This window comes from Rhinolophus sinicus, chromosome 1 (assembly GCF_057876585.1).
Source record: "Rhinolophus sinicus isolate RSI-liver-muscle chromosome 1, RSI-T2T, whole genome shotgun sequence".
Classification (NCBI taxonomy): Eukaryota; Metazoa; Chordata; class Mammalia; order Chiroptera; family Rhinolophidae; genus Rhinolophus; species Rhinolophus sinicus.
This window is the reverse complement of record NC_142501.1, coordinates 40,968,672-40,995,325: the sequence shown is the minus strand read 5'-3', so window position 1 is coordinate 40,995,325 and position 26,654 is coordinate 40,968,672. Positions and strand designations below refer to the sequence as shown.

Sequence of the window (26,654 nt, the reverse complement as noted above, 5' to 3'; positions counted from 1 at the left end):
TCTACTCCCCCTTTTAGAGACATTCATAGTTCCCTTGGTATGTATTATCCCTTGCTGCAGCAACCTTATAAACCAAACTTTATTGGACTACAGGTGGGTTCCTGGCAGCCTTTGACTCATAGGTTTTAACAGTACAGCATTGTAGGGTAAACAGAAGCTGCCCAGGTACAGCTGGAAGCTGCTGGCACTAGAAAACTTTCCATTGACTCTAGGTCTTTCTTTTACTCTGAGAAGAGTGGACAGGATTACAATTTGGGGCAAAACTGCAGACTCCTCATATGGCTCTGTTCTAGGTAGTCTAATCTATGTGTTTCATTCCAGTAATATCTAAAGTGAAATACAAATATTAAATAAGTCAATAAAATGCTTAGAGCATGCACATGTAATTGTACATGCTTTATTATACATGCTACTTACGGTAAATCGGGTAATTTCACAGTCTGTACTTCTATCCTCACTTCATCTATCTACTTATTTACTCTCAATGCCACTCCTACTATCAAGTGTTATAGGCTTTATAATAATGGTTAAGACACATAGGGATAAATGGAGAACTTGTAAGTATATAAATACTTTTTGAGATACCTAATGGATTACCATTTCTTGAAAAAGACCTTGAAAGTAGTTCAAATGATGCAAATTTAAATATTTCAGAGCTTGATTCAGATAATCCTTGTGGCCATTGAAACAATGCTTTGCTTTGAGTATCTAAGTAATAAAACTTTCATCTAACATCAAACTTCTGATTCATAAACTTTAATTGTAAGATACCAGAAATAATAAATAGCTTTCCAATCTGAATTATTTAATTGCTTATATGATATTATACACTATCGTATTAAGTATACATTAAGGATAAAGATCTTTCTCATGTCTCCTTTTCATCAAAATTGTTATCACTTGAAACAGAACATACATTATTTTAAAAATCTGAGCGCAAAGAGAAGAAATTTAATGGGTTGAAACTAGTGTTCAAGATAACTTTTCTACAATAAGCAGTCATTTTACTATTATTTCTGCAATCTACTTTGAATACTTTATCTTCTCTAAGTTAATAAAAAAGTATTTTAAAAGAAATTATTTCTATCCAAAGAATTAATTTTATCCAGAGTGGATATTTTAAAGAAAATATTAATCTTTTTGAAGGAAAATATCTAAGATATTGGTTTGTAGAAATAAAATCGTTATTTTTTTTTAAAAAGTTGTCAATGTACCGATAGAAACTATTTTTTAAAATATTCCCTTTAAGGATTGAAGCAAATGGCCTAACACTAGATAACATACTCTCTTATCATATCCTTAAATGTAGTAAAAAGTATTTATGTATCTAGACAAATGACATTTTAAGTCAAGGATGATAATGTCAACTACATCATGCCCATATCTATCTGGATCTCCATTCAGCAAATGCCCAGTGAATGAAAATTAAATTCAGTTTCTAGAATCAGAAAATCTTGGGGCCAGAAATGAACTTAAAGAACACTTAATCTGACTACCATCCAATGAGTGAAGCCCCTCCACAAATTATCCATGTGTGACTGAGCATGCTATGACAAGGTTACTCCAGAGAAAGGAAATTTGCTACTCAGAGGAAAACTACTCACTCACTACCCTCTTTATATTAGGTTAAACATATGAAATAGCTATTTTACAGGTAAAAATGGTATCATACAGCTGATTTCATATCAATGTAATAATATAGTTAGGTGAAGCCTAACACAACTTTGCATTTTCTTGAGTTAAAATGTTTCCCTCTACTTTCAATACACTGACTCTAGTTCTTTACTGATCCAAAATAAATCTAATCTTTTTTTCATATAACAATTTCCCAAATAGGTAACTTATTTCAAGTAGTACCTTCAATCGTTCTTCATACCACACATTTCTTTCAATCCTTATACATTGTCCTTTAAATTATGTTCCAATGTGGATGTAATCTTTAAATATATGATGGCTAGTACTAAAAGGAATTACTTGGTCGAAGTTCAATAAAAAATGGAACTCCCCTCGTCCCCATTTCCCCCCTTAGAAAGCTAATTTCAATTACATCAAACTAAAGTTACATTAGGTTTTAAAAACCTGTTTTTAAAACTCATTGTTAAATAAAATCCTTAAAAGTTAAATATATGTTGTATGGCTGATTTTGGCTCCTAATCCTCTACTAATGCTGAAGTTTTAAGCATAAGACACTAATATTTATTCATTTTGAATTTCACTTTGGATTCAGCCCCATTACTCTGGCCATTAAAAATACTTTAAATATAACTTCATGTTATATACAAATGTGAAAAAATGCTTTCAATATTTTCATCCAAATCACTGATAACACTATTGAACGAAGTTATAAAGATAGCACTCTGGCATTTCCTTTAAGCGGATGTTCATCTATATATTTATATATTTGGGGTGGTCACTTAGCCAATTACTTTTCTAATGCCTTTTTAACTCAGAAATTTCATACTTTTGTTCACAATGATCTTGTGAGAGACTTAATTTATTAAAGTTTAGATAATCTTTTACCTGACTCATTAGCTTAGCAAATCTGTCCCCCAAAAGGATAAGTTTAGCCAGATATTTTCTTAGCAAATCGATCTTGGTTCCAGAAGTTACCATTCTTCTTTAGCAATCCATCTGGAATCATGCCAGGACCCATCATTACAATCACCACTGCATGAAACATTCCTTTTTAAAGTTAAGAGTACTTTTCCATTGGTAGTCTGGGGTATTTAGTTCATTTCTTGTTTTGTTTTTTTTATGCCTCAAAAGATCACACGCAACGTTTCACCGTTTCTATTTGCAAGTTCCTTGATCACAATCCACACCTAGACAGGCAATTGCATACATATTATCAGCAGGTTGGTACGCAACAGCAATCTTTTCACTACTCTAGTTCTCCTGTTCTCTTTTAACAATGTCCTCTGTCAAAAAAGAATGACATTTGTACTGAGGGAGAGTAGTGAAAGAAAAAATAAAACACAGGAATTAGAGAAGAAATAATTACACAGAAATTAAGGTGTTCTAAACTTCTCCTGTCATTACAAATTGTTCCCCAAGCAATGAGCAGGACTATTCTTTCTGTGGCTTTCTTATTAATGTGAACATTATTTATATTATTTTAAATGAGGATGACAATTTGCCTATTCTCTCAAAGAATACATTCAAGAGAAATAGAAAGTAATCGTGTTATTTACTGTGTAGTAGATTTCTATTTAAAATTTCACTTTTTTTATTCACTCTCTTAAATTTACTATATGTAGAGAATAAAGAAAAGCGAAGTGTGTGGTAAGAGAGAAAAATAATTTTATGGCTAGCCACATTCTGCCAACATATCACTATGTACATTTGGGACAATAATTAGCAGGTAATAAAATGTCTTTTTTCAGGCCGATAAATGGTCTCAAGGAACACTTTTTCTGCCCATTTCATAAGAATGAGACTCAAGTGATCCTGACGATACATGCTATACTAAGAATAGATTAGAATAATAACATCATAACTCTTACTCAAGTAATAAAATGAGTATTGTTATTGTTTTATAACCATTATATATGAAATGAAGTAAAAAAGAGCTAGTAATATCTGTCATCAATTCTTGTAAAATTTGGATTCTGAATCTACCCTTTCACCTGTTATCCAAATAAATAGCAGTATGAAAAAGTAATTACCAAAAAATTGATGAATTAACATAACTGGATGAATTCTGTTTGAATTTATGAGAATACTTTTACAATTTTCATGTAATTATAGTATGTCCTTTTAGATATACACAGTAAAGATGGCAAGAATTCCTCAATACCTACTACCTATGAACCTACCTACCTACAGACATAATAATTTAAAGGAAACATTCGGCATGTCCTAAAGCAATAGAGGTGATAAGAGTCACAGATGCAAATACAGGTTTCCAGCACTTTCAGATAATATATAAAAAGCTAAACAAAACTCAGACAAATAGCATTGAGTATGTACTCCTATATAAAAGCATGACAAATGCTTAAGCATCCTTATCAGGTCATGGTGAGCTCAAAGATAAGCAAATAAATACAAAGTTACAAACTGCATCACACAAGATTTTCCATAGAACCAATGGAATATGTGGAGAGGGAGAGAGGGGAAAAGTGGGACAGGGGAAGAGAGAGACATCAAGATTTATTTATTTTAAGGAATTAGTTCAAGTTATTGTAGGGGCTAGCAAATATGAAATCCTTAGGGAAGGCTGGAAACTCAGGATTTCTATATTACAACATTGAGAAAGAATTTCTTCTTTTTTTGCAAAACCATAGTATTTGCTCTTAAGGCTTCAATTGATTGGATGGGGCCTACTCATATTACCTAGAGTAATACCTTTTACTTAAAGTCAACTTATTACAAATGTTAATAAAATCTACAAAACACCCTCACAATAATATCTAGACTAGTGTTTGACCAAACAATTGAGCACCTGAGACTAGCAAAGTTGCAACATAAAATTAACCATCATATAAACCTAATAGGTTTTACTTACTAAATTACAAGTTTAAAAATTTGTTGGTAAAAGCTCAGTAAATGAGTACCTTTTTATATTTCTTGTTACATATATTATAAATTGGTACACACACAATTTTTTCAACATATATTACAAAGCCTTAAACTGTTAATAATATTAAGAGTAATAATAATAACACAGTAACAGAGATTCTTTCCATGTAACTAATTTGACTTCTAGACATCTATGCTAAAGAAAAAAAAATGCAAAAAAGAAAAAAATAATACATGGCCTATTTAGTCATTGCAGCATTCTGTATACTGGAAAAAATACTGGACCTAACCTAAGCTTCCTACAATAGAAAACCAGTAGTACAAATCTGAGAACTAAAAATACATTTGTGCATTTAAAATTGTTTTACTGAGTGACTCCAAAATTAAAGGTATTGAGAATAAAGAATATTTAATGAAAATATAGTCCTCAGTGAGTTTACAGGGTACTGAAAAAACTTTTAAAAAATCTGTAATAATGTTAAGTAAAACTGGGAGGATGTTACATAATCTATAATCACAAGTATGGGGAAAAGACCAAATTGATGGGAAATAAAATAAAATATAAATACTTATATGGCTTTTTTTCTTTTCCCTTTCATTTCCCAAGGAACAGGTAAACTCTGAGTGTAACAAACTGAAAGCTCTATGAGGGAAAGAATTATGCCTTATTTGTTGTTATATCACCAGCACTCAGTGGGGTGTATGATAATACAGATGTCAAATAAATATTTGCCTAATGAATATTACACATCTAAAATTGGAAAAATAAAACAAAAACATTTTCAACAATAGAGTTACCTACACTTTTACTTTCCTCATTTCTATTTAATTTTCATTTAGGCATCAATGCTCAGATGACAACAGTGCTAAAATATATCCATTTGATCTAAACCTACCTAGAATAGTTTCAAGTTTCATATACACAAAAAAATCAGAAATATTTAATCTAGAAACAAATTGTAAATGTATCAAATTTTCTACTTATTTTCTAGATAACAATGTATAAGAAGAGGGTATAGGCAATTTTTAACAGATGTAAAAACATACATACATACATGCTAATCTTATGGAGTAAATTAGCTTCACTGTCAAATATTCATTGTAATCATCTGCTTAATTTACACCTGACCTACTGAAATTTCTGTCAAGAACTTCATAAAAATCTACATTTTTGTAACTTATTTTACTAGAAGGAAAAACTCATTATTTACAAGTAATGTTGCAGAATTTAATATTATTTCTTTTAATAAAACCTGTAAGATCTGTTGGTAGAGTGAAATGCAATAAGAGGGCTGACAAGTGTCCAGAGTACATTTCATTTGCTTTTGAAATAAAGACTATGGCCTATTTGAGTTTCAAAAGGCCTAATTCTAAAGTAAAAATAACAATGTCAGTATTTTAGGTAGTTGTAAACTAGACTTATGATTACCTGGACAGTAAAGTTGAAGTGGAGTGCCAAAAAGTGTGATCAGAGAGTCATCTTTTTTGTTTTGTTTTAAATGCATGTGGTGCAAAGAATACAATGTGAAAATAGGAATGCAATATTTAAAATCACAGATCTGAGCTCTTCTGTTTCCCAGCTGTAATCTTGGGCAAGATATTTAACCTCTCTAAGCTTTGCTAAGCTTTAGCTTTGTTATGGGTAACATGGAAGAAATAAAGCTTATCTCAGGTGAGTATTGTAGGGATAAAGTTACCTGGCTGTAAAGCAATTAATACAGTATAAAGAATAGTAGACAATAAATAATGATTACTAAGTTTATAAGGAGGACTTTAAAAATTCAAAAGTGCTAAAGGATTATTATTATTTTTTAATTAAAATGTATTGGGGTGACAATTCTTAGTAAAGTTATATAGGTTTCAGATCTTGAGATTATAATGCTAAGCGAAATAAGACAGAAAAAGTCGAGAACCATATGACTTCACTGGTATGTGGTATATAAAACTGAAAACAACAAAGGAAAAAGAATAAACAAATGAAGAAACAAAAACTAACATATTTTGCATTATAACGTGAAAGGAGTCTTTCAATTTATACTGTATTATATCTGATTTAAATTATTTATTTAGATTTCATGTCATTGCATTTTTATAAGAATTCTCTAGGCATGTGACAAAGAGAAACTCCATTATCATGTATTCTTTATATTTTGTAAATTATTATGTTCAAATATAATATAACTTTATTTCAGAATCCCAAAAATTATATTCAGTAGAATACTGGTATTTCATAAATAAAAGACACTGTTCCAAAAAGTGTGTTTGTGAATGCTGCCAGGGTCTTATAATAGAATTGAAAGCCTATACTATGAAATGTGACAAGTGAACTTTTTTCTCCCTCTTTCTTTGGAACCCCTATTAATAGTGAATTATAAAATTACTTTTAAAAACATCATCTGTCATGAACACATTGGTATGTTTAATTATCTCCATTGAATTTTTATTATATTCTCCAACTTCTGATATTTTTTGCTGTACATTAGATCTGGAATCAAACCAAATTTTGTTACCTATTAGATATGTGAAATTAGTAAAGTTACTAAATCATACCGACTCACTAATTATCACTGCTGCAATCTCATAGTGTTTTTTATAAAGAAATAAATAAAACAGCACATGGAAGGGACTAGTGCAGTACCTGACACACCATAAATACTGAACTGATGGTACTAACTGTTGTGATTATTAAGTAAATAATTCCTGGTTATCTCTCCATCATGGATTGTCTTATCAATAAAAATGGACTTATAACATATCTTTTAATAAATTTTGGCCAAACTTCTACTTGGACAAAAGTACTGCTACCTCTGCTTACTTTTTATTAGAATTGGATTGAAAAGGCAATATTCATTTGTTCGATTTAGCCTGTGTCATTTTGTTTTATGAGTCTCTTGTAAGTAGAAAATAATTGAATTTTGCTTTTAAATCCAATCTGATCTGAAACTCTTACAGGGTAAGGAAAATAAGACCATTTATACCGTGTTTCCCTGAAAATAACCTAGCCGGACAATCAGCTCTAATGCATCTTTTGGAGCAAAAATTAATATAAGACCCGGTCTTATTTTACTATAATATAAGACTGGGAATATAATATAATATAATAAATATAATATAATAAATATAATATAATATAATATAATATAATATAATATAATATAATATAATATAATATAATATAATATAATACTGGGTATAACAATATAAATATAATCCGGGTGTTATATTAATTTTTGTTCCAAAAGATGCATTAGAGCTGATTTTCCAGCTAGGTCTTATTTTCGGGGAAACAGGGTATTTACTGTCATGATAGTTTTACTTATTGGAAGGACTGATGCTGTTTCTACACAGATGTGATAGGATAAAGTGAGATTAGATGGTCCTCCAAAGATACCCATAGCATCCTGTGCTTATCCTTTTCTTATCAAATTCTCTTATTTTATTGTAATTGCCTGGTACTAGTTTGTCTTTCCACAGTGGGCGGTAAGCTTTTGGGGACATAGACTTTTTTGTTGTTTTATATCTCCAGAACCTACTTCAAATCTTGGAATAAACTTGCAAAAGTGTTTGTTGTTCTTGTAGAACATCTGAAAAATGAATGAAGAGTGAATAAATGAATGGATAAATAGATAATGTGTAGTAAGCATTTTGAAAAATAACTAGAATATAATTAGTCCTCATTAAATATTAGAATTATTTAGTGACCTAATTTTATGTTTGACTATTGGAGTTTGTTTAATTTGCCTTTATCTTTTGCACTTATTTATTGAGATGTAATTGACATACAACATTGTATTAGTTTCACAAAATGATTTGATATTTGTATATATTGTAGAATGATCAAACATAAGTTAGTAAACCACAATAAGTTAGTAAACATGTACACGCAGTTACAAAATATTTTCTTGTGATGAGAACTTTTAAGATTTATTCTCTTAGGTACTTAAATATACATACAGCTTTCTTAATGCAATATATTCATTTTTAAAAGGTCACATGCAAATTACAATATTACACATAAAATAACATTTGACATATTTCATAGTATGATTTCATGGCTATATCCTCATTAATAAATTTTGATTTAAAATACTCATTTTAAAATTCACTTTACAAACAAATAATTAACATTTTAAACTGATTTGTAAACTGGATGTCGAGGTAAGCCTTAAAGGAAACTGTGCGGGGGGGGGGGGGGGGGGGAATGATTAAAGTAGATAAACCTTAGGATACACAAAATTAATTTGAGTATCTTAGCCCATAATATTACCAAAATGCTAACTATACTCGAAACCCTTGGGTTATCTCCATTTAATTGTTTTCCATACTATCTGGCCTGTAAGAAATTACCTTTCCCCCACCCCCGTAAAAAAGGTTTGATTTTCAGCTCTAACATTAATACCTTAAACAAGGGAAAATGGTTTTCTCGTCGTTTCTAAGGAATATCTCACTTGTGTGTGATTTAACAATATGTCACTTGCTTTATTTCTACTTTCTTGCTCTTAGTTATTTTCTCCATGTACTTTTCTCTGTTTCTTTTTTTTTCTATACTTAAGGTGCCAAGACCACAATATTTTTCTGTTCTGCTCAAGTAGAATGAGAGTGGGTGTCTTATAACAATCTATCATTACCAATTTTCCTCTAAATGAATGCAGAGAATATTTTAAAACATCCCTGTGATCTGGAGATGTAATACAGTGTTACTCAAAAGAAAAGCCAAGTGTGATCAGATGATTGTGCCATACAGAAAAGAATCATGTGATATACAGAAGACCAGGCATAAATCACCATTTTTTAATCTTAATTGAACCCAGATATAATTTTCCTTCATTTTAAATGCATTCCAGGTCAAAGTAAAATTTTAAAATTAAACCAATCTTTAAATGTGGGAGTATTTTTTTCTTTTCAGTTATATTTTTGGATACTTTTATATGTTAATATTTAAATGTTACCCACTTTTCACCTAAATCGAACTCTCACCTTCCACCTTGCCCTACACACAGACAAAACACAAACTTTTACTTCTTTGGATCCTAACTGTCTGACTTCTTACCTATGTTTATTTGTTATGATAGTATTTCTCAATTATTTTTTAAAACTTCTGCAACAGGTTTCTTAATCACTTCTGTGATTAAGTTTGGGGTCTGAAAAAAATATAGTAGATTAACGGTAAAAAAGTTTTTGAAAGATAATGAAGCTAAATGAGTCTTGATATATTAAGATAATGATAGGTGCTATCAACGAATAATTGCAAAAATGTCAGTCACTTAACACAAGTTTTCTTTTTTATACATGGAAATGTTCCTGAGTGACAGATTTCCCGCAAGTGGTAATTCACAGGCCCTATCTCCTCACGCCTGTGGTTCAGTCATTGACAAAGATCTTTCCATTTCTCTCATAAGAGGAAAGAGATGGCAGACAGAGTCTAACTTATTAACCTTCCTGGCCAGGTAGTGACACACGTTACTTTCACTCACAAATCACTGGTGAAAGCTAAGCTACTCGAACTTTGTTTACTATCTAGGAAAGTCCCAATATAAATTAAACTGTTAAATTTGAAAGGGATTATTTCATATCAATTGTTTTATTGACATGGGAGGACATAGGCAAAAACAGGCTTTTATAAATTGCATCAACCCCATAAAAGCAAAGAAAAAGGTTCCCTGGGGGGATAGCAGCTAGCCAGTGACAACTCCATACTAAGTAAGAGGAAGAACAAATTTTGGTGTGTAGTTAGCTACTACTGCCATGTCTGCACAGAAAGTATAAAAAAAGCAATTCAAAAATAAATTCTAAGTTTATCAGAGTAATATTATAGAATATCAAAGGTATGGAGAAATTATTAAAAACAATCAAAGAGAAAAGATAAATTATGTATAAAATATCAATAGTCAAACTACCATTACATATATCATAAGCAAAAATAGAGATTTAATAGCAATGGTATAATACCTTCAGAGAAAATAACTATTATAGAATTTTACATAGCATTTACATTAACAAATTATGGTAAACATTTTCAGAAAAAGCAAATATTAATAAAGTTTATACTTTTCAATTAGTAGGGACTATAATGTAAGTAGAGACTATAATATTGGACAGAAAGAAGTCAAGAAGTAAAAGAGAACAACAACTTGTAAATATAAGACTACATCACAATAAGAAAGGTAAATAACAATAACATTTGGGGGAATTTAAGGACAAAGTAGAACTAAATACTAAACAATTACGGAGACATGAAGGTAAGAGTGAAAACATGGTGAAGTCCGTATAATGTTGGTCCTTTAAGGAAGGAGGGGGAAGGGAAATATCACAGAGAAGTTGAGACTTAACTTTATTTGTAACTTTTCCGCCCAAATTTAAAAGACCTGAGCAAATATGTTATAACGATACTGAAAGGGTTCCAAACATGCTACCCCAAAATATGGTACCTTGACATACTATTTTAAAATAAAGGACTTTGAGAAATGGCAGGTGCTGGAAGGACTCTCTGAGCAGCTCCTTCCCACCTAAAGACCCTCTTGTTAGAAGTACTCACTCTACACATATACCCAGAGAAATGTAGCGTCCTTACTTCTAAACAGAGGGATGCCAAGAGAAATTCAAATGAACAGATATTGCTAAGTTTCCCTAGTTTACTACCCTTAGCTTTTAACCTTTTTGTCCTACCACATTTTCCCATGACTTTCCATTCTTCATCAATCCTACTATAAAAATACTCGGATGTAACTGTTTCTCTGGGTCTTTATTTCCTTATGAAGGCTGCCATGTCATGTAAAATTATAGCAAATAAATTGGTATGGTTTTCTCTTCCTAATCTGCCCTTTTTACAGGGCCTGTTCAATTTACAGGGCCCCAGCCAGAGAATCCAGAAGGGTAGTAGAAAAAAACTTGTTGCTGCCTACAAAACTGTTTTTTAAAGCTTGATACTGTGTCTAGTATATTATTTTGTGTTTGTTCTATTTAATTACAGAAAAATTGAAATTAAAATATATAATATAGGAAGTCTCAAAATCAGTGAAGGAATTCTCCAAATTTTATAGGAAAACTGTATGTTTTTGAAAAAATAAAACTGCCAAATGCTAACAGAAATCACAGCTAGATCAAAAATCTAAGCATGCTTTCAAAAAGGAAACCTTATGTAAGCAAGTATGATGTCATATAATACTCATAAGAATCCTATGAGGTAGGAATTACTTGGGTGTATATTTTATAGATGAGAAAAATGAGATACAGAGAGGTTAAGGGACATTCCATAATAACATAGTTAAATGACAATATTAGAGATCAATTCAGACAGTCGGACTCCAGAGAACGTGCTTTAGTGTTAACTTGCTTTTGCTTAAATTTTAATTTGAAAAAGAGAGAGGCAGAGAAAGACACACACACACACACAAACAGACCCACGTCAAACTAAATGATTCCTAAGGAACCACCCAGTTATTAATTGTGTTTAATTAAATGTATTCCAAATGGTATCTCAAGAAACGTAATTTGAAAAGTGTGGGATCTCCATTTCTACATTTTACATGCTTTTATCTACTAATGATATCCCCTTTTAGTGTTTGGTTTTTAAATAGCATTTCATTATACTGAACAGCCTATGATCCGCTAAATGTTCTGAGGTACTTTTGAATGCTCTTCATCAAATATTTCCAATTGATTAACATGCGTGTCTTTCTATTGATTTAGGTTATCTTTAATTTTTTTCAGCTATGTTCAGTAGTTTTCAAGAGTACAAATCTTTCACCTCCTTGGTTAAATTTAATCCTAGGTATTTTATTCTTTAAGATGTTATTGTAAATTGAACTGCTTTCTTAATTTCCCTTTTGATTTTTCACAGGTGGTATATGGAAACACAACTGATTTTTGTGTGTTAATTTTTAACCTACAATTTCACTGAAATCATTTATTAGCTCTGCTGTCAGCTATTTTTGATGAGGCATTATAAGAAAAAGACAAGTTCAGCACTGAATTCACAAGAAAAAAATAATTCACAAGTACTGCATTACAGGTAATAGAAAAGTTCAGAAATTTGGGGACTTGCAAAGACAACCACCTTCCCAACCTCAATTTATAAAAGAAATAGTTGAGATGGCCTTTGAGCAACAAAGACCAACTAAATTCAGCCTTGCAGCAACTAAATTCAGCCTAGCAAGTATATGTTAGTCACACTCCCTATTAATGATTCAATTGATTAAGGTGTCTCCAAGCAAAGATACAACAAGGCTGTGACTGTCCTGCATATACTTTCATTTGGACCAAATTGCTTGGGGAAAAGAGACCACTGCGATTTCTTCAACCCAGGTTTGATAAATGAAGTTATTTTTAATCAGAAAGACAGACAGACAGACAGACAAGCATGAGGGTGGAAAGCATATAAACATATTAAATCTAGGAAGCGGGTTTCTAAAATAACTCTGGGTTTGGCTTGTCTTTGATAAATGAAGCTGACCCTAATCAAACACGTAAGAAACTAAAGAACCATTAACCTCACTGCGACAATTTGCTACCTAAAATGACCCATGGCTCCCAATTTTCTAGACAGGAAGCAGGCTGAAAAATGGTATCTCCAACAATGTTACTGAAAAATTTTAAACCTACAAAATCATAAACAATAGACTGGAGAACTTGTCCCTAAACCCTGAAAACAGAATCACGGTAAATCAAAGAGCAATCCTACCCCCATGGCAGAGATTCTTATTTAATCTGTCCATTGAAATTTTACAATTGTCACATATTAATGACAGCTGTGTATCTCAGATTCTTAATATTTCCAACTGAGAGAGATTACAGTCAACCCTTTACCTTTGCCTCACAACTATATACTAGATTTGTTGGGGGTAAATTCATAAATTTTAGTTTCTAGTTCTTCAGGTCAAAAAGAACTATATGTCTGGACCTGATAATGTTTCTAGACACTGTAGCACATCATTTTCCACCTTTAATCAGAGTGCCTGGACTTTTGAGCTTGAGGCATTAGCTGGTTAGAACTCTCAGATTTTCATCCACAAGGAAAGGATAAGCAAATTTGCCTGTGAAATGGAGACTGTGACTATTTGGTGACCAAAAGAGTAGACTGTGCTATATTAGTGCTGTTTATCAAATATTTCCTGCTCTATTCCTTTTAGGTTCACGGTAAGATCTCACTAGCTGGCTGGCCCCATTATGACTGGGGGAGCAGCATTGTGAATACAAACTGGTAATAGAAGTGTCATTTCTTGTCCAGAATTTTGAATTACTGGTAGGATATCTGACTGGACTTGTTTTCCCTCTGCAAAGATAACAGGTAATGTTTCCCGTAAGACCTATACTATCAGGCTATTTATTTCCTAGGGTGAGGACAACATGAGAACGAGCCCCAAGATAAACCTCAATGTATGTGTAGCATGAGTAAGACACAAATAGTTGCTGTCTGAAGCCAGAGAATTTAGGGCATACCCTAACCTGTCCTGGCTAATACATGCTTCATGCTGTCTCACAGATCCCATCATCTTAATTCTTCTCTGTGATTTTTCTGTTATATTATGAAGTCATACAACTTCGTACCTCTGACAAGCTGGTATATCACCACCCAAAAGAGTATGTTATATCAAATACATAAAATTCCTGGTGTATTTCCTCTTCCAAGCCGTTTGTTAAAATCACATTGAAAAATATTTAAGAGAACTGATCTCAATCTTAGGGATGTGTTAGCATATTTACAAATCACCATTTCAATTCTATACCTAATTCTGTTTTCCTAATTCTTAGTATATTTTCTTCTCATGATATCAAATAGGTCTTTTAAATAAAGTTGATTTTATTTTCACCCACCAAGTTTTGTTATTCCAAGGTGTTGCTGAGAATTTCTTTCATGTATTATTTGTACTATGACACATCCAAAAATGCTCTTCAACTGATTAATGTAAATCAACTAATTGTCTTTAATGCCTTCTAACACAGTAAATCAAGGAAAGAAAAATCAACAAAAATTCAAATAGGAACTAATACCTACATACAATGAAAGGTAACTCAAGCAAAAATATTTCTAAAAATTCAAATATTTATTAATCTTATACCACTGAAACCATTACATGTGCCATAGCACATTTATAGTCATCTATTTGCTTCGGTTGATAAATAATATTAAAACCCAGAAGTTAAAATAGGAATCATTAATTTGAGGGAGTCCTACATACCTTAGCCCTTTTGCTCTATTTTTAGTCTATCATGAAATGCCCAAACTTTAACATTGAGTTTACATAAGCATATTTTTTTCCTCCAAAGTACACCAAGGAAAGTAAATGGTACGAAACTGAATAAACAGTTATAAAGCTCTCAGGGGAGGAGAGTCAGAAGAAAAGTATAAATATATAATGGATGTACAATTTTATTACCTGAGTATTTAACAACTCCTCACACTTGTGTGCTTGTTTCTCAATTGCAGAAATGTACTGTTTTTCAATAGCTTCTACTTGCTGCTTCACGGAAGACTGTAGAAGTGCCTAAAAACAAGCAAAAGAAAAAAAAAGTCATGTGGATCACAGACAAAACTTGGAGTCTACTGTTGACATGATAATTTTTCTGACAGTTGTACATATCTGAAATATGATATTCTTCTGCATGAGAAAATACACATTTGTGAATACTGAAGCACACTCATATATACTTTAAGCTTTCGGGTTTAGGTTTTTCAATTGCCAAGACTACAGTTTTTTGGCTCAGATGTTCCTTCCACACACCTCTCCTTAAAAAAGGCCAAGTCATAGAAGATGATAAAGAGGGTGAGTAGGTCTGTTAAATATAAATTCAGTTTAGTGAAGACCACACAGGATGAGGAGTGTATGAAAGCTGCTGAAAAAAAAAGAAGAAGAAGAAGGAAAAAAAACCAGACATATTTCACTGGCTGACAAAACTCCACATCCTCTCGGCACACTGCAGTATCCCATGGGCCAGCATGATCTTCAAGACCACAAGTCAAGTAAAAGCAGATGGAAACTGAGCAATTTCAAACATAAAAGAACTGCCCCCCAGGAAGTTCACACCCCTAATGTGAAAAGGTATAAGTCAAAGTGTGGAAGTTGGAATCTCAAGGCAGTGTTTGTAAAGTAGTAAAACTTGGGAGCCTCGGACAAACTTAAGTGGGCAGTGTAAATGTTGGAACCTCCGTCAGTTAAATACAAAGATGTTAACACTGTTGTAAGGGAAGCCAAATCAGCATTTGAAAATGTTCCACCCACTCACTTCCTTATTGGAGATGCTTAGAATATTATCATCTTTTTTCCTTTCCTTTTTTTTTTAAGCATTATATGTTACACTTAACATATTCCCAATATTATCTTACATGCTATTTATAAATCCCAAATCATTCTAAAATATGCACTCAACCATATACATAAGAACTCTTTAGCAAATCTTCTATTTTTGAAGGTCTATCTGGATAATAAACTACTCATAATCAAAATAGTAAGTTGAAACAGACACACGTCTTATAGAAAGCAGACGCTTGGCACATTTACCAATAAAAGGAAAAATAAGCCAAATCTCTTAAATAATCTCTGTTATGAAACTAGATTTACTTGGTTGGAAATAACATGCATTAAGAGGCTAAATAAATATGCATTTTTTTTTATTTTTAAAAACTCAGATGAAAATATTTTTAAAACCTCAGGATAAGCCTCCAATTTTCAGATAATTAATTTTCTCTTGCAAATGTTAGACTGTGTGATGATGCTACTACTCCTATAATTCAATAGTCATCATGCTGAATTTACGAGAATTTACCAGAATTACTGGTAAATTTAGTAAAGCAAAACAGAACTCTAACTGATGTTTAACCAAAATATAAAGAACTGTTTAATAGAACTGCTTTACCTCTTCATTTACACAGTTTATGTCCTCTAAAGATTCCATACGATTAATTTATGTAAGATGCCAAAATGTAACCTCTTAAACTGTGACTAGATAATGCAAAGCTCTACTTTACCTTTGGTATCTGTTAGACTTCAGAAAATTTAAAGAACGGTATAGTTATAGACAATTCCCTTCGATATATTCATTGAAGTTTTTGTACAGAGAAAAATGCCACCCCTTTTTTCGGACTTGGGATATAACAGAATTGTTTCACTTAATGGAAAAACTGTTTTCCCTATAAATACCCAATTGTGATTTTTAGTAGATTGTATCCTTTGTAAGGACAGGTAAGTTCATGACATAAAATATTTTCTCACTATAATTAAGAATTTCAACCGAATAGTACTTTTTTTCCTCTAGTGATTAATTTGTACATTATACAGGTATATTCATTTTCTTCCAAATTTCAAAGAGGCAAACACTGTAGGGTAACAAGTGAGAGCCAAAGCCATGGTTACGGAGCAGGAAGAAAAGTCATGCAAATTTAACCATCCTTTCATACAGTTCAAATCTCTCATCTTAGCCCATTTCAGTTATTTAAATTCACCCATCTACAAAAGAGACATAAAGGTAGGTACTGGAAACATTAGTATTTAAAAAAAAAACAGTTTGTCCTCACTGAGTTCCTTTTATTGTTGAAGAGAAACATTTTCTCGATAACCACAAACCATAGGTATATGCAAGGTGTGTATGAGAGAAAGAAAAGATATACAAAGCCTGCCTGTAAGGTTCACTGGTATACACAGAGAACATTAAAATAGATAAGAATAGCTTGAGTTAAGCGTGGAGGCAAGCAGTCATGCAGGAAGGTAGAAAAGTAGGCAGGTGTCAGATATTAAAGACACTGTATGTCGTAACAAGGTTGTTTATGAAAATGTGACCTATATTATTCAACAATAGGATTATCAGTGCCACCCTCGAAACAAAGGAGGTAATTTCCAAAAACTTTTCTTACAACTAGTATATTAACCATTATGAACATACTTACAAATACACATTGGTATTAACTATGTGCTTTTACAGCTTGATCTATCATTATTTAACTGGTTATCTATTTTCCAATGTAATATAATAATTGCCTTTATATTTCTCATGTAAGTGTGAAAATGAGCATTAATCTTAACACTTCCCTGCAAGTTATCTATTTGATTTCTCTGTAATTGTTTCTACAGATACCAAAGACACAAGGAAGCCTTCCCTTGGGGTTATACAAAATTATAGAAAAATATATGAAAGAATTATTTTCTTTCTAACCTATTTTTAAACTATTCTTCACACATATAAAGCATTGAGACTCACAGTGTGTAGAGGCAGAAAAACAAAGATGTATACAAACATCCTATAATGAAAAAAGAAATGCTACCAAAGCCAGGGGATATTTTGTTAATTTTGAACATATTTAGGTTTTAGCCTCAGTTCTACCTGAGATTTTATCATCCCAAGGAACTTAATTTACTGAGCTTAAGAAAAACTATTTACTATACTTCTTTAAGAATTTTAAAGGTGTGAACAAGACTGTAGGTTCCTTTAACACAGGAACTATATATCATGTACAACTTCTTACAGAGTTCCTTGCACATAGTACACCCATGCGATAGCTATTTGGTGAATAATGATCCTTGTATTACGGTTAATACTTAAAAAAAAAAAAATCATAGTTTGAATGGTACCAATATTCACTGCAAAGTACACTAAGCTTCAGATTGTAACTACTAAGTTACCAAATTTCTTGCTGAGTACATTTAATCCTTATCAGGAATCTCAACTTTTTGTTATTATTTTAGACTAGAAATGTCCATTCATTCTACTCCACAGGATCAATTTTGGGTAAATAAAATAATGTGTGTGAAGCACTACAAATGCCTTAGAAGGAAAAGTATGTTATAAATTTTACAATTATTAGACTTATAGAAAACAAATATAGTTAAGTCCAAAACCACCCCAAAGCAACCAACACCCATAAGTACCAGTAGTTGATATGTACGGATGTTGATGGAAGTGAATATACACCAGAATTTAAATGAGAAGAGAAGTATAGCCAGAGTGGACTAGTACAACCCAAACTATAGTCCATTGTCCAAACAAACCCACAGGTATTCTTCTCTCTTGAAACAGCCCAATTCTTACAGATCTGATTCCAGCATCATCAAAATAAATGACTTGTCCTAATTTGTAGAGCAGATATGTCTAGGGAACCAGACGATCTATGAAACATTAATATCATGTGAGTATTTAGTAGATAACCTTAAAAAGAATACATCGTAGCTAACTTTGGGGACCGTAATTAGATTATTTTACAAGTCACAAACATTTTAATTAATTCCTTTAAGTCGTACTTTACAAATGGAGAAAAGTATAAGCTATGGAGCAAGCTAGGGGAAAAATGTGTAATAAATAGCCCCAGTAAAATTTAAGCCATAGGAGACAGAAATCCGGGTTTAATTCACCACAACAGTACCTAACACATAGAAAATATTTGAAGAATATGTGGAGAATGAACTGAAGAAATGAATCCTGATTTCGGCATGTCCAAGTCTGGTTATTTGCCTATTCACAGAGCAACTATTAGAACTTGGATGTTAATTATGTCTATAATTATATTCTTAGCTTAGGTTTTTGGCTACAGTAGCATAGACAAATTAATTGTTGTAAAGGGTCATTTGAAATTAAGCACAATTTCAACTTCCTTGGAAAAATACCAGTTTGCTTTTCAAAAATGTATTTCAGATCTTTTCCAATTTTTAACTAAATAAGCAAATTATTTTTATTTATTTTAATAAAATAAGCAAAACTAAAAGACATCTGCAAAATGGGTAAGTTTAAACTTTGAAGGGATACTTTTATGTTTTATCTGGCATAAGTGCTCTTTTGAGCAAAATATTACTTCAAATTTTGCAAGGCTATTATAAGATCTCTGAAATTTTCAAACACCTTATAAGCAAGTTTGTTATTCAAAAGGAGAGCCTATTTGACTGAGATGCATTTGAAAAACGATGCTTCTCAGTCATTTCACGGAATCATCTATCTATTTTTCCATGAGCTCTCCATATCTATTTTACAGGTAAAGAAATAGACACTGAGGTTAATAAATGTGCTCAAAATCAGATGACAAGACTCCATGGAACAAAGAACTAAATTCAAATCCATCCACTTGGTTCCCTGTTTGTCTTAGCTGTTCTAACCTGGTACAGCAGGTTTCTCTTCATGCACTAAGTACTTAATCTATTTTATAGCCTCTTACTTATTTATTCATTCTTCATTTATTCATCTAATATTTACTAAACCCACACTTTATTCCAGACACTGTTCTAGATACTGGGAATACAGAGTGAACAAAATAGACATGATGCTGACTCTCCTGAATAATTTGCATTGGCAAGGGGATGGGGAAGGTGGGGAGGACAACCAAGATTGGAAGGTAGACAATAAACAAACCATTTTCTGATGGTGTTACATGGTATACAGAAAACAAAAATGGATAAAAATGAAGACTAATGCAGGAGAAAATTTTCAGAGAAGATAGTGAAGAAAGAGCTCTCTGAAGAAGTGCAAATAAGAGTTGAGATGGCACAAGTGAAAAAAAACTCAGCTAGATAGAAAGTCTGGGGAATGAACATTTCTATCAAAGGAAAAAGTACAAAGTCTCAGGGTGGGAATAAGGCTGATAAGTTCAAGGACAAGAAGAAAGGCCAGTGTAGGTCATATGAACCATGGATCATATGAATCAGATGCTCCAGTTACACCAGATTTCTTTTTGTCCTTCAACAGGCCAAACTTCTTGCCAACTTGGTCTGTGGTCTCGCTGAGTCCTATGTCTGAAAGTAAATCAGAGGTCAGAAAAGGAGGTAGAGGACAAGAATCATGTACAACCATGGAAATGTATTTTAATTATATTCTAATTGTAATGAGAAACCCCTAAAGACATTGGTTCACAACATTATATGTGTTTCAAGTGCACAATTCTATAACATATTATCTGTATATTGCATTGTGTTCACCACCCAAAGTCAAGTCTCCTTTCTGCACCATGTATTTGATCCCCTTTACTCTCTTCATCTTCCCCCCATCTCTCTTCCTCTCTGGTAACCACCAGGCTGTTATCTGTGTCTATAAGTTTGTTTGTTTTGTTCATCTGTTTTGTTTGTTGTCTTCTGTTTTATATCATACATATGACTGAAATTACATGGTTCCTGTCTTTCTCCATCTAACTTATTTTGCTTAGCATAATACTCTGAAGATCTATCTATGTTGTCACAAATGGCAGTATTTCATCCTTTCTTATGGCAGAGTAGTCTTCCATTGTATGTGTGTATCACATCTCCTTTATCCAATCATGCATGAAGGATACTTAAGTTGGTTCCATGTCTTGGTCACTGTGAATAGTGCTGCAATGAATACAGGCGTACACATATCTTTACGGATAAATGTCCTCAAATTTTTTGTGTAGAAACACAGAAGAGGGATTGTTGGGTCATGTGGTAATTCTATGCTTAATTCTGTGAGGAACCTCCATACTGTTTTCCATAATAGCTCTACCAGTTTACATTCCCAGTAGCAGTGTATAAAGTTTCCTTTTTATCCCATGTCCTCTCCAATACTTCTTATTTCTTGTTTTATTAATAATAGCAATTTTAACTTGTGTGAGGTGGTATCTCATTGTGGTTTTGATTTGCATTTCCCTTATAGTTAGTGAAGTTGAGTGTCTTTTCATGTATCTGTTGGCCATTTGTGTATCTTCTTGAGAAAAGTGATGAACATTTTTTTATTCAGTAAAAATTAAGAGTAATACAATTATTCTCTCTGGTAATGAAGGAGTTATTCGTGATAAGAACTAGCTCAGTTTGCTTCATGTCTCACAAAATGTGCCATAGATATACTACAAATATATCTGGCAGGCAATACTTAACTTCATCTTAGTCTGGACAATAGCATCCAATTCTTCTACAATACTTACATCCTCCACTTTATTGCGAATAGACTGGCAACAAAGACTACGAAAATGAAGACATGGTGTCCAAATGATGACAGCTGAAAAGATTGGGATCTGAATGCTGATCTTGGTTTCCAACTTGTCTTAATGTTCAATGACTCTTGGCTAATGAAAGATATATTTTGCCCACTTGGGGATCTAAAACGTTAATCTACAACTTTGTTGACTTGTAGGTCGGGGGAAGAAAATGATAGTTTTATATATCATATATCACACAAATATAGTGTGTGTGTGTGTGTGTGTGTGTGCGAGCGCGCGCACGCGCACTTGTATTTAAGGAGTCAATCATTGAACTAGTAATCCAACTGACAGATAGATGTGGTTGTGTTAGAAGAGAAACATTAGGCCATCTCTGAAAACATGTTTAGACATTTTAAAAACTTCATGGGGATAGAAAAAGAAATACTGTAATTAAAATCTATCATGGAGAGGTGATTTAAAAGCACAGTGTAAAAAGGACTACGCAGTACAATTCTCTAGGGGAAAGATTTCGATCTAGACTTAAGGCTTTCATTTACTCAAAATTGGCTCCAAATTTAAGTTTAGGTTCATGGTCTCCTGCTACTCGGGTTGGCAGAGGTTAGGCAACACTCAACCCAGTGAGTTCCGCTCAATCCTTGGGGAGAATGAAGGTGCATGTTTTTCAAAAGTAAATTCCAGATGTCTGAAGAGTAATAGTGATGGATTTGGCCATATTTCTTTTTAGAAAGCAACACAGAAATTATGACCTAAAATTATGGAAAAAAATGGACTGAAAAACAAAAGGTTTCTCCCTTCCTTTTTCCTTAATTTTAAAAAAGGAGGAGAATTAACGAGGTCATGTTGAGGCTGCTGAAAATGTATCCTGTTACAGATCTCAAGCATTTGGAATTGCTGTGATCCTCAGGTTTTTCTATGTATTTGAATTACAGTGCAGAGGTACTATACAATTCAAAAAGAAAAATGTTAAATTATGGGTGTAGATCTAAACATGGAAATTCAATATAGTCTAGCCATGCTATAAAGTGTTTTGTAGGCTGTGAAAGCCAAAGAAAATCTTCAGGACTGAGGGAATCATTCCTGTTGGCCTTGTTGTTAAGGGATTCTAGTAACATAAGAGTTGTTACCTCAAACACCACAAAAGTCTCCCAGTGAAAATTTCTTTTGTGCCATGGACAACACATTAAAATTAAGAAGTTTCTAAAATTAAGTACAGCACAGAGGCTTTGCATGTCTGCCTTCCAGATACTTTAAACTTCTGAAAAGCTGCCATATGGATATGCCTCTCCCTCAGATGCCACAATATTGTTCCTTGTGACTTGAGTAAGAGCTGCAGTTTCAGAGAGAGAGAGAGAGAGAGAGAGAGAGAGAGAGAGAGAGAGAGAGAGAGAGAGGGAGGGAAGAGAGAAATTCTGACTAAAACAATCTCTTCAGAATCTTTCATAGGATTAAATGAAGCACCTGGTAATTGAATACTAAAAACCCATGCATCTCATTTTCTGAAATATCAGAAACCATGGAAGGAAAGAAACCCATTTAGATGTCAGAAATATTTTACCTAAATACACATGCATTACCATTTTAAGAAGGGAGGTATAATTTGTTGAACAGAGCCCTGAATGAAACTTTGAGTGACCTGGATTTTATTTAAAACTCTTCCTTTGCTTATATGTGTTTGATCAAGGCCTTATGTTTCTCTCTGTCTCAGATTCCTTATCTAATCAATGGGGGAGAACAACAGATATAGTTTCTTCTCTGTCAATGATGAAGGAATTCTGTGAAATTATAACAGTTAATTTAATTCTTTATGCTGATATTTCAAAATGGCATTTTTCTAACCACTCGCTGATTTTTGAGAACTAAGTTCCTCACTTTTTCATGATAAATGAAACTCATGCTCAAGTTAGGATCAACAATATCTTTTAAATCACTAGATGTAAGAGCATTACAGTTAAGAATTTTCTTCCAAATTAATCAAGATCCATTCATCAAACAGAGATCTCAAAGATTAGAAAAGAACTTTTTTCCACACTGAAAAACCATCAATATTAAGTGAGATTAGAGACTTCTCTTAAATCAATTTTATTAGAAAGTACACTGACAGGATCAAATTTACCTTTATGTTTCCTTTTTGATCATAAAGAGAATAAAATTGTGAACTAAGATAATGATGTAAGATACTTCAACTGGGTTCTTTTCCAGTTAAAAATTAACCATATATCACAGAAGTTATAATGTTCGGATTAATACATAAAATATTTAAAATCCATTGGATTGGGCACCAAACTATTAGAAGTCTCATCTCCAGGACTAGAGCAGGTAGCAGATGCCCCTGCAGTGCTGAGCTCTAGCTTGACTATGTAGGGTTAGGGAGAAGTCCCAGGGGAAGGGACAAAGTCATCAAAGTGGCTCAGAGAAACCATTAATATACTAACTGGTATGGAAGTATTTCACTATTGTAAAAAGGCACTAAGTGATGCTTGCCTGCTGGACATTAGCCCAGATTGGGTTGTTATAATGGATTAATTATCAAAACATTTGGCAACATGAATATCCTGCTAAACACCAAAACAGGATTCAAGTTAGGATCAAGCGTTGAACGTGGTGCTTCTGATGACATAGACTATATCAGACTATATAGGGACTCTTCCTCCAATGGAATTCCTTTCTCATTGCTATAAAGCAATTTGATAATCAAGTCACTGCAAATCAGAGACACAGCAATTGTAAATAATTTATCCAGTCTCTGAAAAAATAAAGCCTAGGTAGAAGGTGAGTGATTCTCAGAGAGCAATGTGAGAAAAATTTAATTTTCACTATGCATACTTCCATGTCTTTTGAATTTTGTATTGTATAAATATGTTACCTTGTCAAAAACATAAGGTATTTTGAAAATAATAGGGCAAAACATTCTATTATCTAATAATTTATCCTGGGTGTAGAATTACTATTCTCATATGCCAAGTTTCCCCAAAGCTGATTAACGAGAACTTAAGAATAATATCAAAGCCAGGCTTCTATTTGATACTGGGTTGTATACCGGTTAGAAATGTGACTGACATCCTAAAACGCTATTCAGGTTCTTACCTCTCTGTCACTGTTTTTTACATCTCTGTTTGCCTTCCTTAGAGTCTGTGTTTTACAGTTCAGAGAAAAGCATAAAGTTAACCATTCCTCTCTTTCAAACAAGCAAAACATTTAAAAAATTAAAAGTAATTCCTGCACACATATTTTCATTTAGACTTAGAAAATTAAATGAGTATAACTTTCATCAGTTTATCTTTTCTGCTTTAAGAACGATGGCATGCATCCTTTCACTAAATGGGATGTTGGTGGCCAATAAAAAAATGAATAAAAATAAATCTGTTAACCCACACACTTCAGTTTTTTTCCCCTAAAGTCTAATTACGAAACGCTTCTCAGGCAATATTGAAAACTGAAAATGCCTGAGAGCAGATAGACCTTGCTGATGATTCAGTTTATTAAAATAATGAAAGATTAAGATCAATATAATTGATATATTACATTAACTGGCATAGTTACAGAAATGATATTCTTTACAGATGCTACTGCATAATCCCTCTTCCAGCATTATTACTACAGGTAGAAACCTGTTGAATAAGCTTAGATAAAAGGAAGATTTGAAAAAAACCTTTAACCCATCAAAACAGGTCAAGCCTCATTCGGGCCAATATGGAGAGACAATATTAAGAACACAAGATACTTATGACAAAGTAGTCTGAATTTTTATGATAAGAAGAAGAAATCTGTAACTCATCAATAATAATATCTGGGCCAGGTAGGACTGCTAGTGATAGAATTTTCAAGTCTGATCAACACTAGTCACAAATATTAACCTGACATGTTATAAAAAAGAACCCATAACACTGAAAGTTCATTTTAGAAGCAAGCCAGAAATAACTAATGGGGGGGAAGGCAGGTCTTAACGTATCTTAAAAAACAACTAATTAAATAAACTGTTTTCTTTTAACATTCATTTAAAATTTTGTTTATTGTTGGAGATATTTTTCAAGGTCTGCTCTGCAGCAGAAATTTGAAATTTATATCCACAATACAGAATAAAGCCTTTCCCTTCATTCCTTTAACTATCAGGCTAATGATCCAGTCACAATATAAAGGAAAGCCTTAAATCTATATTAGAACAAGTTTTCTTGCAAGGTTTCCAATGCCTTTTGGTTTTGGCCTCATGGATAAAACCACAAGAATAGCCTTGCATGCAAAATTCTGGCTTAGCCCAGTAAACTTAGAGGCACACAAGAACTATTCTCAACTACCAAACCTTTCTCAACCCTCTGTCGAGGTTAAGTTTGGTGGGAGGGATAAGAATGGACAAGCCAAGTGGTTAGTTCCAAACCAATCACTAGTATCTAGCATGCTGTTATGCCAAACTCTACTGGCAACAGCACACATCTTTTGTCCAGGAAAAATCTGATCATATGATAAAAGCTGGAATTTATGAGAATCCTTGTTCAATCAAATAACTGAAACTATAAATTTATTTCATACTTTTGGACTAACAAAACAGCAGAATTCAAAAAATATATATGTAATAAGTCTCATATCTTAATTTATACTTCTCGCCTCTTTGCACAAAAAGTTAGCAATCTCTAATCAAGGGAAAATATCAAAAGAAGAGAAAACAAAGCTGTTTCCCCCTCCTTGGAGCAGAACTTTATACAACACAAGTAATTCTACACCCTGGGAAAAATTGGTCTCCTAAATGTAATATGTTCTCCCTTATAAAACAGTACAAACAACTCAAGAGTTCAAATAAAACACTCGCAAGTGGGTGCTTTTGAAACATAGAATATAGCAAGCATGTGATACTCCAAGCTGGCATTTGACATATGGTACACTGCTAAAATTCAAAGCAATCCTTACCAAAAGGTATTTAAGGAATACTTAACCTTTACAGAAAATGCACAGAAGACCAACACACTCAATAAAATCAAGGTTGGGTAACATGGGAAATGAATATATAAAGAATTTTAATAAAGATAATTAAGGACAACTTAAGTTTATGTAGCAAGTTTGCATCATTTTTCACTATGAGTAGCAAAACATTTTTGTGCCTGATAAAATTCTAGAGTAACTGATTCACTACCCTGATACTTAAGCAGAATAAAAAGAGAAAGAATTTGTATCAGAAAATTCTCTTCATAAAATGTTCTAAGACTTTAGAAAAAAAAAAAATCTGCCCATTCTTTGCTTTCTCATTTAAATAGTCATGTATTTATAAGCACTATTTATGTGA

At 32.6% G+C, this 26,654-nt stretch overlaps 1 protein-coding gene across 14 annotated transcripts in view; it reads right to left on the bottom strand.

Moving 5' to 3' along the window:
* Positions 1 to 26,654, bottom strand: part of CCDC91 (coiled-coil domain containing 91) — a 438,752-nt gene that overhangs the window by 103,733 nt on the left and 308,365 nt on the right. For all 14 annotated transcript variants that reach the window (XM_088798604.1, XM_088798607.1, XM_088798614.1 and 11 more), the window contains one exon: positions 14,895 to 15,002. In XM_088798604.1, coding sequence (XP_088654730.1) covers positions 14,895 to 15,002 — 108 coding nt within the window. The remainder of the gene's footprint in view (positions 1 to 14,894; positions 15,003 to 26,654) is intronic.